General features: G+C 35.5%; 1 protein-coding gene across 10 annotated transcripts in view; it reads right to left on the bottom strand.

The window, feature by feature from the left end:
• The window catches only part of EPHA6 (EPH receptor A6), a 943,752-nt gene extending 934,584 nt beyond the window's left edge, over positions 1-9,168 (bottom strand). For 8 of the 10 annotated variants that reach the window (XR_010155659.1, XM_009445923.5, XM_009445925.5 and 5 more), the window contains exon 1: positions 7,759-9,144. Coding sequence is in view for 7 of the 10 variants with exons in the window: in XM_009445923.5 (XP_009444198.1) it covers positions 7,759-8,143 (385 nt within the window). In the remaining 3 variants the exon portion in view is untranslated. Of the gene's footprint in view, positions 1-7,758 lie in introns of all 10 variants that reach the window. The other 2 variants (XR_008547033.2, XR_008547032.2) reach the window with 2 other exon arrangements.
• Between the last annotated feature and the right edge of the window lie 6,282 nt (positions 9,169-15,450).

The following is a 15,450-nucleotide window of genomic DNA, read 5'->3' as shown; positions in this document are numbered from 1 at the left end:
TTAGTGAATTAACATAATAAATTATATATAAAATTATTTAAAATATACTTTTAAATTATATATAAAGTATCTTACTTTTTATCCAGATATCCACAGATACCTAACATTATAAGAGTAAAATAATAAATTAAATATTTCTATCTCCTTAACATCCATTTTCTAAGGCAATGTTATTTCATATTTCCTCTGATCAAAAAGTATGCCTTTTACATTTGAAGTTACGAAGTAAAATAGCAGGAAGCACAAGGAGTTGTCAATTACATTTATCAAGCACAGGTCACCAAATAGGCCAAAAGCTGGAGGACTCAGAATCCCGGGAAACTAGCTCAATATATTTTTCAGGAACTGGAGTGAAAATACACACTTTCATCCCAATTCTCACAAAGCTCAGTTAAAACATACAATTGCTACGATTTGAAATTGGAAACTTAGCATTTTCAACATGAATTAGTTTTTAATAACTAACCCACCAAAAATAAGCACACCAGAATAGGCCAGTGTAACATATTTTCAACAAAAGCTCAACTCACACATCCGTCCACGATAAGTCATTAAATGTGTGAAATATTTATTTTTTGTACATATGAACATGTTTGTAAAATGCATATTTATACATTTTTATGTAATTAAGTAGAATATCTGCCAATCCATACAACTAACATCAGAAGAGTCTGGTGAAGCAATTTACAAATAAAACACATATGGTACACAGCAATTCTTTACTCTCTTCCCTTTCTCCCATGCAACATCATTTACTGTAAAATTCTTCATCTTATAGAAACCACCAAGTAATTGAAAAATAAATATCAATTACTCAAAATATAAAATGCCAGTAAGCAAACTGAGATTCAAGAGAACAGAATATGAAGATAATCTTTTTGTAACCTCAATACTTAGCATAATGCCTGATATTAAATCTATGGTTGCTGAGTGACTTATTATCTTAACTTTAAAATAAAATGTAATAAAATAATAGATATTTTTAAATAAATCTTTACATAAATCTTCTTTATTGGGGTTAATTGGTATACACTGTCATATAACAAATACGTTTTTAAAGCTTTTAAAACGTAAAGCTTGATTATTAATTTGATTTTGAGAAAACAAATTTTTCCTATCAGATCTGGAAACAGACTGTAAACTCTTTATTGGATCATGTATTCTGGGAGAAAAAAGTTCTCTTTGAACCTTTATGTATGGCAAATACACTGCCTAGTCATATAGCAGGCAATATATATCTGCTTAAATAATCATTTTGTTTTAGAGAATTTATAATTGAAAACTGAAACTGTATAGCCCATAAGAAGTTATATAGTTTATTTAAATGAAATAACTATAAAAATAGGACCTTCCAGAACATTCTAAAGCACTAAAGTAAAATGTAAGATTTACTGCATTTGGATATATGTTTAAATACATTTAGAAACATTTAAATGAAGTATCTCCAGAATATGAATTTTCTAAAAAACAGTGTGTAAGAGTGTTAAGAATTTTTATGTTCTATACATTTAATAATTATTTTCATGTAGTAGTATTAAAAGGTAACTCAAAATAATCAGTAATTGACTGGTCATATAAAATTTTTAATTGCATAAAATTTACTGTTGTTTACTTAAAAGTATAACAGTTTCTTCCCTCACTCCATCCCCAAAAATATCACATATCCTGAAATCTCATTTTCTAGGTCTTGCTGAACATTTCTTCATTTAAACAAAACAGATTAAGTATAATTGAAAGTATCTGAAAACACATTATTTTATATCTAGTATCACTTAGAATTTGTGTTTTCAATAACAGTAATTTGATCATAATAGAGACGAATAAAACTGGTACATATGTCAAATCCTCAAATATTGCTCCTTATTAGCCAAAACCTAGACTCTGCTGGCTTACTATGTTGCCATATGAAGATGTCCCTACATACTTGTACAGTTGTTCGCTGACAAAAAATAACTACATATAAAAAGTTACCATGTCAGAAATGAATCAAATTGCATTTGTTGATCCAAATGAGTTTACCTTATGTACAATGGTTTGAAATAACAAAACTGTTCTATTAAAATTATATTTTAAATTATTGTTTGAACTGAATAAAGTGGAAAATACACATCTCAGCCTTGCTACATATTTTTGTTCTACTCCATCTTCCTTATCCCTTGCAATTATCAATATTTAGTAAGGTAATTTCAATGAGGAATAATGAAAAATTTATCTGGGCTTCTTGCATTTATTTTTCTATAAAGACAAGATGTTCCCATAAATTCTATTTACAAAACATATTTCAAACCCATCTTCTTCTCTCCAGCTCCACCAACATCACTCTATGCCAGGCCACCATACATCTTGCCCGGACAACTGCAACTGACTCCCAATTCTACTCTTGTCATCTCCCAATTAAGTTTTTGCTCACTAGTCATGGTGCTATTAAAATGTAAATTGGTTCATTTTACTCACCTGGTCAAAACCTCCCTATAGATTCATGCTTTATCTAGGATAATATAAAAATTCAGTTTCTTAACATGAATCTTATTCTACTCTGAGGACTCTGGTTCCCGACTACCTTTCAGACCTCACTTTCTGCAACTCTCTTCCTTGCAAAGTAAGTTCCAGTCCACCCTGGACTCAGTTTTTCAAATGTGTCAAGCTCATTTCTCTTCGAGACCCTTGCTCAGTCAGTTTCCACTATACGTTACGCACTTCTTCCCACTCTGCAGAATGAGCTCTTTCTCTTCCCTGAGAATGAGGTTTCAATGTCACCTTCAAAGACAAGTCTTTCCAACTGTCCCATTTCAAATAGCACATCTCTCCTGTTACTTTCTTAGTGTCTTTGTTGCTTCATCCATATATAATTTTTACAGTCTTCGTTGTTTTATTTACTTACCCAAATATCATGAGTGCACATGCCTTATCTTTCTTTTTAAATCCATAATCCAAATTTTAGATTACAAAAAACAATACTCAATAAAATAATGCAAGAACAGAATATATCTTCAGTTTGTTTAAATGTCAGTCTGATTAAATTACAAGTTGAACAGAACACTGTAGAGATACACAATTTGATCCTGTATTAAATTAGTTTGATTACAATGTATGTTGGACAAAGTCAAACTATTTTGATCACCTAACTATATATATTGATTTCTAGCATGTTTGTAAACCCAAAATGGTGAGTCAAGGGTACAATGAAAAAATTTCTATTACTGTTGGGATTTGGTTGATGAACAGTGTGAAGTGGGATCTATTCTTTCACCATTTAGAACAAATGGAGCATGCAGTCAGAAGCATTTGTGTATGTGAGGTGGGAGAGGGAAAGAGAGAGAATTACTGAAATTGTGATGGGAAAAAGGGTTGGTAGAGGGAAATTTATATCTTTTGTACTTAAGTCATTTATACTAACAATGATTAGTGAAGAAACAAAGAAACAAAAGGCGTTCTACTCTAATATTTTTTAATACTTATTTTGTGATGTAAAAGTAACAAAAAAGTAAAAGGATGTAATTTAATCATTAATTTCCCCTGTACCAATAGATATATACTTTTCCCTTAGGAAATTCATATAAAAGTGCTATACTCATGAATACTAAATTAACTTCAACTATATTCATCTAAGTTATTTTTTGTTTGAAAAAGAGTTCCTTAAGGATTATGTATAATTTTTGTGCAAGAAATTTTCTTTTAGATATAGTATTATCCCAAGACCAGAACAAACAACAATTAGATGATCACTGCTGGAACTGCATAAAAACATTTTATCTTTGTACTCTGGATGCTAATCAATAATGACTAATTATACAATTACTTATTTTATATTGTAAATGTATAATAAAATTATATTCTAAGTTGTATTTATACTTATGTCTAACAAGAAGTGATGTGACAACAATCTCTGGAACCCTTACAACTATAAATAGTTTATCCTCAAAAACTAACTTCTTCTAAATGAATGGTCTTTCAGAAACATTCTTTCTAAGTAATCCAGTGTTCCTAATTTAACAAAATTTTTAATATTTTCAGTATTTTAATGTTTACTTTTGAAAAATCTTTAAAAATTTCCTCAATGTCTCCATTTCTATAAATATAAGAACAATATTCAATCACAGTTTGTGAATAAAACATATGGATAAAACTAATTTTAGGCCATGAATTTTGTTAAGCAGATGTTTTTCTGCTTAGATATATTTATTTGTATTTATATACAACTCAGTGGATTATGCAGTTGATTCGCTCAAATTAATACATTTAATGAAATCAACCAGCCACACTATTGTTTTGCTTATTTTGTTTGTCACTGAATTGCCTGGGGGGAAAATCGATTCACAAAGTATTGCTAATAAAATAAGTTCACTAGACTAACTTACCCATACCATACTTTGACTTAATTGAATTATTTGAGTATGCAATTGATTATTTGTAAAAGCATGAGCCACACCCTTAGATATGCATCAACTCATTTAGGCTATAAAGTAGTATTTGCTGCAGAATAATATTTGAATAAATGGATCCCTGGTGTCTACTGGCCACTGTGATACATGGTAAATGGTTAACTTATACATGAAGCAAGATTGTGTTTTATATTCATATAAGTGTATAGTACAGAAATGAAAGGCTATATTCCTTGAAAAGATGAAATCTTTTTAAAATAAAAATTTCCAACACTTAATTAATACTGTGGTTTTAAATACAGGGAAAATTAATTGACTATGAGAGAGATTTAAACACAATTCATGTTTCCACTTACTTAAACAGATGAAGTGATCTAGGAAGAACCTTTACTTTCTGATCGATTCAAGGAGGTTTGGTTCATAGGAAGAGAGAGTCAAATTGATTTATTTCATCTTTACAGTCAGCTTCACACTCAGTTAAAAGACAAGAGAAGAGACCCTTTCTATAGTCAAGTTACTGTTTGCACCACGTTAAAAGAATGAGATAGTTTACTTTTTTGTCATTATCATCATCATTTTACCTTGCTTATGTATGGAAAAATGGGGATTGGGGTGGGGGTTGTGGGAAAGGTGAATCCATTCTTTTCAGCCATGAAGGATGTCATATAATTTGGTAAAACAGATATATAACATTAAAATTTTATTTTGTGAATATCTTTAATCAGGAAGAAGTTACATATAAATGTAACTTTACCCTCTATAAAATAACAAATTTCAAAATTAAAACATTAATTCCATTAGCCTTTAAAGTGAAAATTATTGGACAATTAAAACTATCTTCTCAAAACTAAATATGAATTATATTACTGTTTATTTTTATGTGTATAATAAATCAAATTTATATTTTACATTTATCTTTCCATGTTGAATACATATGATAATTCTATAATGTCCCATTTTCCATGTTTAAAAATAGATGCTTTATTTTATCTATTATGAAACTACGAATAAGGAAAATATCCCTAAAATGTTATTAAGAATAACATTTAGAAACCTAGTATTTTATTAACCATTAGTGTGATGATTTCAATATTTGAAAGTTATCTCAACTTATTGTCAGGAAAAATTTCTACTCACTATGACTTTAGGCTGTAAAAAGCACCATTTTATAAGTAATAATTTGTGTCTGATAAAAATTCTGATTATAATGTTCTTTTGAAGAAGTCACCTAAATTTTATCCAATTTAACCTTCAGGTACTATTTTGCCCACCGTACTCTTATGCACAGCCTGTGTTATCGGTATATCAATACAAATTCAAATTAAGAGTTTAAGTAGACAATCTTTAATGCTTCTATTTAACTGATGGGAAAATTGGATAATACTCATTCACTAAGTTTAGCTAATTAATAAAAATAAATAAATTACATATGTTTGGCATATATTCTAGGTCAAACATCTGTAAATACTATGAGAAAGTCATTAAAATAGATAAGCAAATAAAAATTACTGGAAGAGGTTAATAAATAACATCTCGATGCTTTTAAATTTAGAATGAATGTCTGAAAGGTCATGCTTTAACAGGACATATTTTGGCAGAATGGCACTTTAGGGTCATTTGTAGATTCAGATATCTGTTTTATTTATGTTAGTATCCCCTGGGCCTAGGGTAGTTACTGATGTATCATAGGTATTTAAATAAATAAACATTGTTTGGGGAAATTATTGCATGGGAACAACTGTTACAAACTTCTAGTACACTTGACTCTCAAAGTATTCATCTCTAGTATCCTTACTTACTATTATGAAGTACAGTATCAATGTCTGACTTTCCAATTATTAAAAATTGTTTTCTGTCATAATAAAAAAGGGTAATCGTTACACGTTTTTTAACAATCTTCTATCTTCACAGAAATGAAGTTAACTACCTATTCAATATTTTATACCCATAGTCTTTGAAAATAAATGAGGGATGTAGTGTGATGGTATATACCACCACAGCAAAACAGGACACTGTAACTGATATCTATTATATGATCTATCTTCAAAGCCATGAAGGTTATGTATGGTTTCCAAATTCACCTACACATTTGTGATTGCATTCTGTCAGTTTAAAATAACTGTAATAATTAGGAAAATATGCCAAAGTACCACTGTATAAATGAGAACAATTTAATAATTATATTTTATTCTGATTCTGATTCTGAATAACATTTCTAAGTAAAATGGCCATATATGTTGATGACAAAAAAGAATGCTGTGTTGTTTATCTTCTCCCTTAACCTCCTCACACAAAAAGTGAACACTTTCAAGCCATCTGACCTCCATTTTTATACCTGCAAATTACTTCGAGACTCTGAAACATATGCCTTATATGTTAAATGATAACTATAACTGACCACCACACATAATATTTGAAGGGACATATCGGTTGGTCATTACAGCACGAGTGAGAGAATATCTAGCCAGATACATGCTGGGAAACTTTTATGGTTGTTTCATGCTTAGTCTGAAAGGACTTAGAATATGCAGGTGGTACTTTTTATAGATCTTTATGCACAGCAGAAATACAAGGAGATATATTTCATGAAGATTGTATGAATAGAAAAAGGGAAAATGCTCAAATATTCTAAGGGCTTTCCATCACTTTTTACCCACTATTCACCTTCACTTTACCACTTTACCCACCGAAACAAAGTCCTCCAAGCAATCTGTCAGTGACTTGACTTCATGAATAGGGTATTCACAACTTGGAAATTCACCCTAAACCCTTTTCTACTCCCTGCCCGCAAGAATATGAAACCCCAACACAGATCTGGAGCATCTGGTCTAGGAAGAATTTCGAGTAAGTCTACTTCGGTGGCCTGGATGGTAGATGAAGCATGGGGACTGAGGCTGGGCGAGGGCGGCAGAGTCACCGGAGGGGTGGGGAAAGGCTGATAACTGGTCACGGGGTACAGCGGGAGCACCCTGCCTTTCAAGAAGGCATGTGGGAGAACCACACGTTCCCCTGAGAAGAGCGACCACCAAAGAGCCAGAAGTCTCCATTAAGTCTGTGCCACAGAGCCTGACTTCCAGTGGAGACAGCGCAGCGGGGAGCGGTCCCACGGCCGCCAGCGGTGGGACCCAACTGCAGCTGATGCTCACGCTACCGTTTAAAGACATTTAGAAACACAACGGATCCTAGCCTGTGGGGTCACCGTCCCGGGCGGTGTAAACAGGGCGCTAGGGTAAGGGGACATCCTCGACCCCCTCGTGTGGCGAGCCAGGAGACTCTGACCCCTGTACAAAGTTACCTGCAGGAGGCAACCAGTACCCTGGTTCTCCAAGCACCCTCCTCCTCCCACCCACTCCCGCTCCTCCGCCCCGTCCCTTACCTTGATTGTTGGAGACGTGACTGCAGTCGCCTGGCCACGCTGTCAGCAGAGGCAAGAAGAAACCAAATTGCATAAGAAATTCCCGGACTTCGCAGCCCGCCATGGTTCTCCTAGGCTCTCTTTTCCTCTCCCTTAAAGAGAAGTGGCGGCAGCGCAGGCAGGTGTTCTGGGTAGGATGGGGGTCCTTGTCCACGTCTTCTTCCTCCTCCTCCTCTTCCTCCTCCACCCGGCCCGCAGGGGGTGTCCCGGGGCGCCCCCTGCGCGAGGTCCCGGGAACAGGGCACGAGGGTCCAGGCTGCCCAGTTGCAGGTGCAGCTGCTTCGGAGGAGGACGCTGCCTGCGGCGCCGGGGAGCTCCTCGCGGCTGGAGGTGAGGGGAATTGCATCCACTACAGTGTCCCGCTCGCGCGAGGACTATTCACTTGGGCCCGAGAGAGCGCGCGCGCAAGAGCGAGCTCGGGCTGTGGTTTGGGGGAGGGGAGCGAGGGGGCGGGGAGCGCCTCACCGCGAGGACGGGGGCGGGGACGGACTGCCAGGTGGGGCGGGCAGTTGGGGCGGCCCGAGGACCTCTCCCGACTCAAGTGGGCACTTGCGGAGCCAAAAGCAGGGGAGGCGCTGCAGCTGTGAAGAGGCGTGGGGGCCGCGGGAACTTTCCTCTGGCCGGTGCGATGAAAGCCGGGCGGACGAGGTGGCTCAACGGGGCTGAGAGTCGTTCGGCCGAGGCGCGGACTGAGCCCTCAGCACCTGGCCAGAGCGGCGTGGGCAGCAGCCCGCACCGCGGACACCTCCAACTCTGCCGCGTCTGCGCCGCGCTCTGGCCGTGGCAGCGGTTTTCCGGGCATCTCTGAGGCCGCCCTTAGTCCCACAAGCACTTAGCCGCCCATTTCAGAGCAGCGGCGCCGACCGTTTTAAGAGGAGTCAGCTCCCGACACCGCCTCCCACTTACTTCTCCACATTTCCACCGCTGGAGGGGGTGAGTGCCGTGGACACTCCCGTCCGGGGACAGCTCAGCGGCGGCAGTCAGCCCGACCCTCCTCCGCGCGGGTCGCCCAAACTTGACCACCAGAGCGAGCGGCTCAGCGCAGTAGCCGCCTCCGCGGCTTCCAGTTGTAGAAAAGCAAAGCGCGGGGAGGAAGCAGCAGAGAGGGGTTACATCAGGCTGGAAAGTGGCGGGTGTACGGCGCCCGGGCTCGCCGAGGTCCTTGCCTCGCCTTGCGGAGGTGACTTCGCGGTGGAGGTCACGAGCATCGTCGCAGCCTTGACGCTGGGATTCAGGGGTCCCCGAGCGTCCACGGCGTGGTGGCGTCGGGCCGCGCTCTCCTAGCAGTCCAAGGGCCGAGTGGCGCGTGGCCACATCCACAGCAGCGCAGGGGCGCCGTGGGCTGACGGCTCTCCCCGCGCGAGCCGCCCCCTCGCGGCACCCACTCCCTCCCCGCGCTCGGGTCTCCCGGAAGCCGAGGCGCGGGCCACTTGGTGGGACTCCGCGGCCCCCGCCCCAGGGCCGGGGCAACGCGGCGTGCTGACTGGGAGGACCCTCGGCGTCCGCGGTCTCCACCACCTCGCCCCGCGGCCGAGGCGGGCGCCCAGGGCAGGGACGGAGCCCGGAGCGCTGCAGAGCCCGGCCAAGCCCAGCCTTCTCCCGGCCTGGCAGCCGCGGCTCGGATGCCGCCAGTTCGGCGCTAGAGGGGGTTAGTCGACAACAAAAATGCTGCACCGCTCGCAGGTGGAGGCGGCTCATCAGGCCAGGAACCGAAAGGAGGGAGGGATGCTGTCAGGCTAAACTTAACGCCTTGGTTAAGGGCGCGTCAAGGAAACCGTATCGCTTGGGTGGGGATTTCCGTGATACTTTATTTGTTACTAGTATTTCCAACATTATTTTTCTTTCTTGAAGGGACTTCGGCTATCACAGTCGAGGGAGGTTGAAAACCCCACTTCAAAACCCGTCGGAATGTTTTGAGAAAATGTGGATGGTAATGGAGAAATGTGAACAGAGGAGAGAAAGTAGCGGTCTTGTAAAGGATATACGATATTTTCCAAGTGGGCAGAAAGCACAGGAGGGAAATGGCACAGTGACAAGAGGTCAGGGGAGCGGGAGATGGAGCCAAGGGTCGGCGTTTGACGCTTACAGAGTTCTGGAAGGGAAAGGACCTTTCTATTCCATGCATTTCTGCGCTGCGATGTTTTTGTGCCACACACCATAGCTGAAGAAGTTTCACTTAATGCCTTACAGTAAATTGGAAGGAAAGAAAGAAGGAGAGCAAGAAATGCCCCATGTCAAAAATTCTGCTGCGTGGAGAGAAATGGTGAAATTACAAGCAATTTGGAGAATGTGAGGAAGGGTTCTGATTGGTGACTATACTCTCATCCTCATTAGGAATTCATACACCTCTGCCTCTCTTTGAAGGTGTCCACACCAACTTAAATGTATGCAAATCATTTCTAAAAAGATACCATGTGTGGAGTTTATATATCGGCACTTAAAAGAGTAAAATCTGACTTTGATACTCATTTTGCCACTCTTACTGATATTGATTGACCACATGAGCATTTGCAAAGTCATTTTAGAGTTTATAAACACAGTTACAAAATAAAAAGACTACATTATCACCATTATAATATAAATCATTGTGTCTAAATAATGTTCTTAGAAATGTTTAATGATTCATTATCTGATAATTTTATTCAAAATCTCTTTTTATATACTGTCAAAAATATGTTTCCATGACCTTTTATAATTAAATTTTCATTTTTAAATGTTGGCTTACAGTAAATCTATAAACTTCATTAATAATTCACTAAAAGAAAAATCGTTCAAGAAAGTCCTTATAAATTGAAGGAATATATAATATTATTATTTTTAAAATATAAACCATGTGAATCTATTTCTATACTTTTACTTTTGAAATTAACTAGACTTGCAAGGGAAACATTTTTAATGGAACATCACCAAAAAGAAGTTATTTCAGTATAATTCCTAACATAAAATATTTTAAAATCAAAGTTTAAAATCAAGTTCTGATGTTTTACTTGAGTGTTGCATTTTAGAGAATATCTTATAAAACACCAAGAAGTTTCACTTAAAATTAGACTAGAAGGCAGTACTTTTAGTGGAAGGAAGGGGAAAAGGCAGAAAAAAAAAAGGAGAAAGAAATAGAGAGGAAAACCTAGATTCATTTCTAGGATTCACGCTTAGTTAGAAATCATAGCACAGTGCCTGAAACATAACCTGTTACTTCAAAGTAACAATAATCCGCTTGATTAACCTGAATTTCTAGTCCCCCCATGCACTGTACTTACAGTTCAGCTACAGTTCATAATTTGTATTTGTTTAAATGAGCCAAAGTCAAGCTTGACATATATACCTGGTTAGATAATTGATAGTCATATTCTTGTCTTGGCTTTTAAGAAAAAAAATTACAAGATTTTTCTCAATATTAAAACATACTTCACATGTTTACGTATGTTTGGATGCTGTCTATTGCATGCCTAGAAGATAATGACATCTTAAGTAAAAACTCATCTAAAAAATGAGTTAAAATATGATTATCATCGCCTTTGACAATAGCAAGATTCCATGAGTTTGACATGATTATTAATGTTAAAACATGATTGTAAAAAAGAATTACCATGACCGTTTGACCATTTATGTTTATATATATGTGTGTGATATATATATATATATACACACAAAGATGCACAAATATGTATGTGCATGTCTCTCTAAAATATTTGTTTAGTTCTTTTTATGTGCTAAATTCTCTTCACTCAGGGAAGAGTTAATGGTAAACTACTTTGTGTAACAATAATTTCTTTTATTAAGCTAACATTTTATTTAAAATATAGTCATGGTTATCTATGTAAGCTAGATGCAATTACACTCTTAGAAATGTACTTCCTTTTTGATTTTCTAGCAGTGTTGATATATTTGCTGACATGTGACAGTTTCAAAATTATAAGCTACTCAATGAACCAGATGCAATATTCGTGTAGATTTATCTGCACTTGTCTGTTTGAATCATACCCATACTCAGAAAAGCATTCATGTCTCATTTTTCAGAACTATATTGTTCAGAATTCTTTTGTATTCTCTCAGACTATTGTTCTTCACGATATATGTGGTCTGGATTCAGGTAAGAAATGATGAAACTTTTTATTAAATAAAGGATATATGACATTAAAAACTGGTGTGCTTTTATTTATAGTAGAAATAATAGTATTCATAAATATTATTTGCTTTTTAAAATGATTAAAAGAAGAGAGACTTAACCTGCAATTACTTCCTTTGAGAAAAAAAGAAGGATTATAATGTTTAATACTCAGCATGTTTCAAGACTTGAGAAAGTCTTAAGTATATTATTCTGGTAAAAGAGTAAATTAATCCATTCACAGCAGCAATTTGCATTCTCTAAGGTCAAGGTAGAAAAACATAAATAAAAAGAATGTTGATCCTCAAATATGACAAAATATCAGGTCTTAAAAGATTAGGTATGTACTTTGAAAAGAACAAATTGCATAAATCTTTTTTGATAATATAAAATGTAAAGACATGCTGTAGGCAATAATATTATCATATTCATGCCATCAACTTTAAAATATAAGTTAGTTACAAGATTGTATTCTATGTGTTTCAGCATTGAAACAGCTAAAGTAAAAATAAAATCCACAATGTCAAATATAGTTAATTTGAGTCTCTTTGTGTTTAGAAAGTATGTAATTAGGGGAAAACATACACATTGTTTACTTCAGAAATTTTGCTTTGGTGTTAGGAAGTAGATAATAATTTTCTGAAAAAGAACATTCAAAGCAGTGAATTCTAAGCATATCATATCTTAGAAACCTTACAGAAAAAAATGCAACTTGAAGTTACATAAAATGTACTATTGTTGATTCTGCTGTGATAATTGAATTTTGGTTCTTGTGTTACATTCAGTGGAAGAAAAATATATGCACATATGTCATATACATATCATATTACCTATGTGTGTGCATGAAATTCAATAAAAACATTCTCTCTAGTACTTTTCTAATTCAGTAACCGTTTGCCAAGCAAGATTTTCACATCCACTTGTGCTGAGCATCGTAAAGAAAGTACAAAGATTACTTGGATTTAGTTCTTACCTCTCAGAAGTTTATATTACATTACAGTACAAAAAACAAAAAAAAGATTCCAATTAAAATCAATCTCTGTGTTCCTACAGTGGAGTTCCAAATTATTATACTTATGTAAGAGGGAAAGAATCATACCGTCACCTTCTAAGGCATGGATTTCTTAGTTATTTTCTTGAGTTAAACTCACTCTTGATATGCATTGGTCCATCTTCTAAAGGCTAGTACAAGAACTTTTACTAACATTATAAACAATACTAAAGGTTATGCACAATGACCTAATAATTTAACTAGATTCAAATAACTTGCAATATAATAAAGTTGACTTAACAGTCTGTGTGGCATCAGGTATCCACAAAAAGTAATTTTACTAAATTATGTAGAGACTTTTAAAGTTATAAATTTAAATTTATTTCAGTTTTACAAGTTGTATATTAGTTTATCTTTCATTCCTCAAAGTGACCAACTGGGTCAAAACAACTGCTTTCATTGATTTATAATAAATACCATTAAAGAGCATATTCTAAATATCAAGTAGGTAACAACTGATGATAGAAGTAAAACTGCCTCTAAAAACCCCTATAAATATTGAAATATGTGTGATTATGTCCATCATAACAAATACCACAGGAATATTGCTATTAATTTTATTCAAATATTCAAAATAAAAATCTAGTCCAAATATATTTGGTATTTTATCTTGAACTATTCCTGCATCATGATACTTTGTGCCTTGTTTCACAAATATGCAAAACAAGAAGACACTTGGGCATGTCAAATACTTAAATGTTAAATTTACTAATAATAATATCCATATGAATAACAATTATGCACTAAACATTTCAATTATTTGATACCAATAATACAAAACATGCTTTTTTTACTGCATTCAAACTGGGGTAAATTAAAAGTATCAGATGAAGATAAGTGACTACTTAATGCATCACTTAAGCTGGACTTTATGGGTAAAGTTTTTTCATAAAAATGTTTTTTACATTATTTCAGTTCAGTTTGCAAGCACGTACCACGTTGACATTTTTGAAATTCTAGGTTTTGTGTTTTTAAATTAAAAAAAGTTAAAAGACAAGTTTTGAGAGAATGACAACTGAATAAAAACTTAATATGCCCAATGTTTACATTTTATGTAAGGAGTTCTATATCATCATACTCATAGTGGTTTTTTTTTTTTTCTGCTGTGCCTATTAAAATGTTTTCATGGAATATAAATATTTTTAATATCATCTTCTAATTTAATAATGATTAATAAGTATATGGAACTGACACCAATCATTTGACAATTAGCATATGGTTATTCATCTACTTGCCTAACTTTGATACACATATCTAATCTTTTCGAGGACCCTGAAAAGTCTTCAAAGAACAGAGAATGTCTCCTTTACATCTCTACAAAAAGCATTTACTGAATAATTATGTATTTAATATTTATCTTTAAATTTTTGGTCAAAATTTGCCATCATCATTAATTTTTTTCATAAAGAATAATTTAATACCTACATAATCAGCTGTAAAAAGTACCTAATTTCTCCTTTTGTTTAAGATCATTAAATATTTATATTGCTAATATTTGAGTCAATATAATTTTATAAATATTATATGTGAATAATATATATTATTACATGTATGTATGTTGCATGCATATTGAGCCTATGCGGAGTTGTTATGAAAATGGTCTTTTGGCTACATGGGAACTAAACCTGCTGTAGAGTCCATGCGACACTCTGTTGATATTTCAGGGTTAAATTCGATATATGGTCTATAGTATTAGAAGTATACTGAAATTCATAGTACTTGGAATTAGATTGTGATATCTTTGCTATTTTTATGGGTTAAAAATTCTAAATTAATGAAAAAAGCAGGAAAGCAAACACTAGGTTGACTTAGATTGGTATTAATTTATGATCATCCTAGTTTACATTTAATTGCTCCTGAGTTATTTTGCATCATGACTTAAAATATGTAAGTAATGGGAAGTATACCCATGCTTATTTTTGAATTTTATCCAATGTGAAAAAATAAGAAAGTTCCTTACTCATTGAAAATATGTAGAATTTTTAAAAATATTTCAAATTATTTATCTAAAATAAATGCTACTGATATATGAACACTGCCTAATAGAACTTTTTGCAATGTTAGACATAGCCTGTATCTCTGCTGTCTGATACAGTAGCCACTAGCTATATGTAACTTTTGAGGGTTTGAATGTATCTAGCATAACTGAGAAACTGAATTTTTAGTTTGAGTTAATTTTAATAAATTTACATTTAAATAGCCATATTTGGCAGTGACTACCGCACTGGTGAGCGCATATCACCACTTTTCAACACCTTCACATTGATAATATAGAAATTTTACCTTACACAGTCATGTTTAGCAGTCTTGTTTATCATCAGCAAAAATGAAGCTCACCTTGGACAATAGCTCTGTTATGACATGTGTTTACACTGTTTTCAAAACTAACTTGATTTGACATGTTTTTTGCATATTACACTGAGTTTGTCAGAAGGCATTAAACAGGCACTGATAGAAACTCACATATCTTTAAGAATTAATTCAATTATCAATAGAC

The sequence above is a fragment of the Pan troglodytes genome, chromosome 2, assembly GCF_028858775.2.
Source record: "Pan troglodytes isolate AG18354 chromosome 2, NHGRI_mPanTro3-v2.0_pri, whole genome shotgun sequence".
In the NCBI taxonomy this organism is placed as follows: Eukaryota; Metazoa; Chordata; class Mammalia; order Primates; family Hominidae; genus Pan; species Pan troglodytes.
Note: the sequence above shows the minus strand (reverse complement) of the source record. Positions and strands in the feature narration are given on the sequence as shown.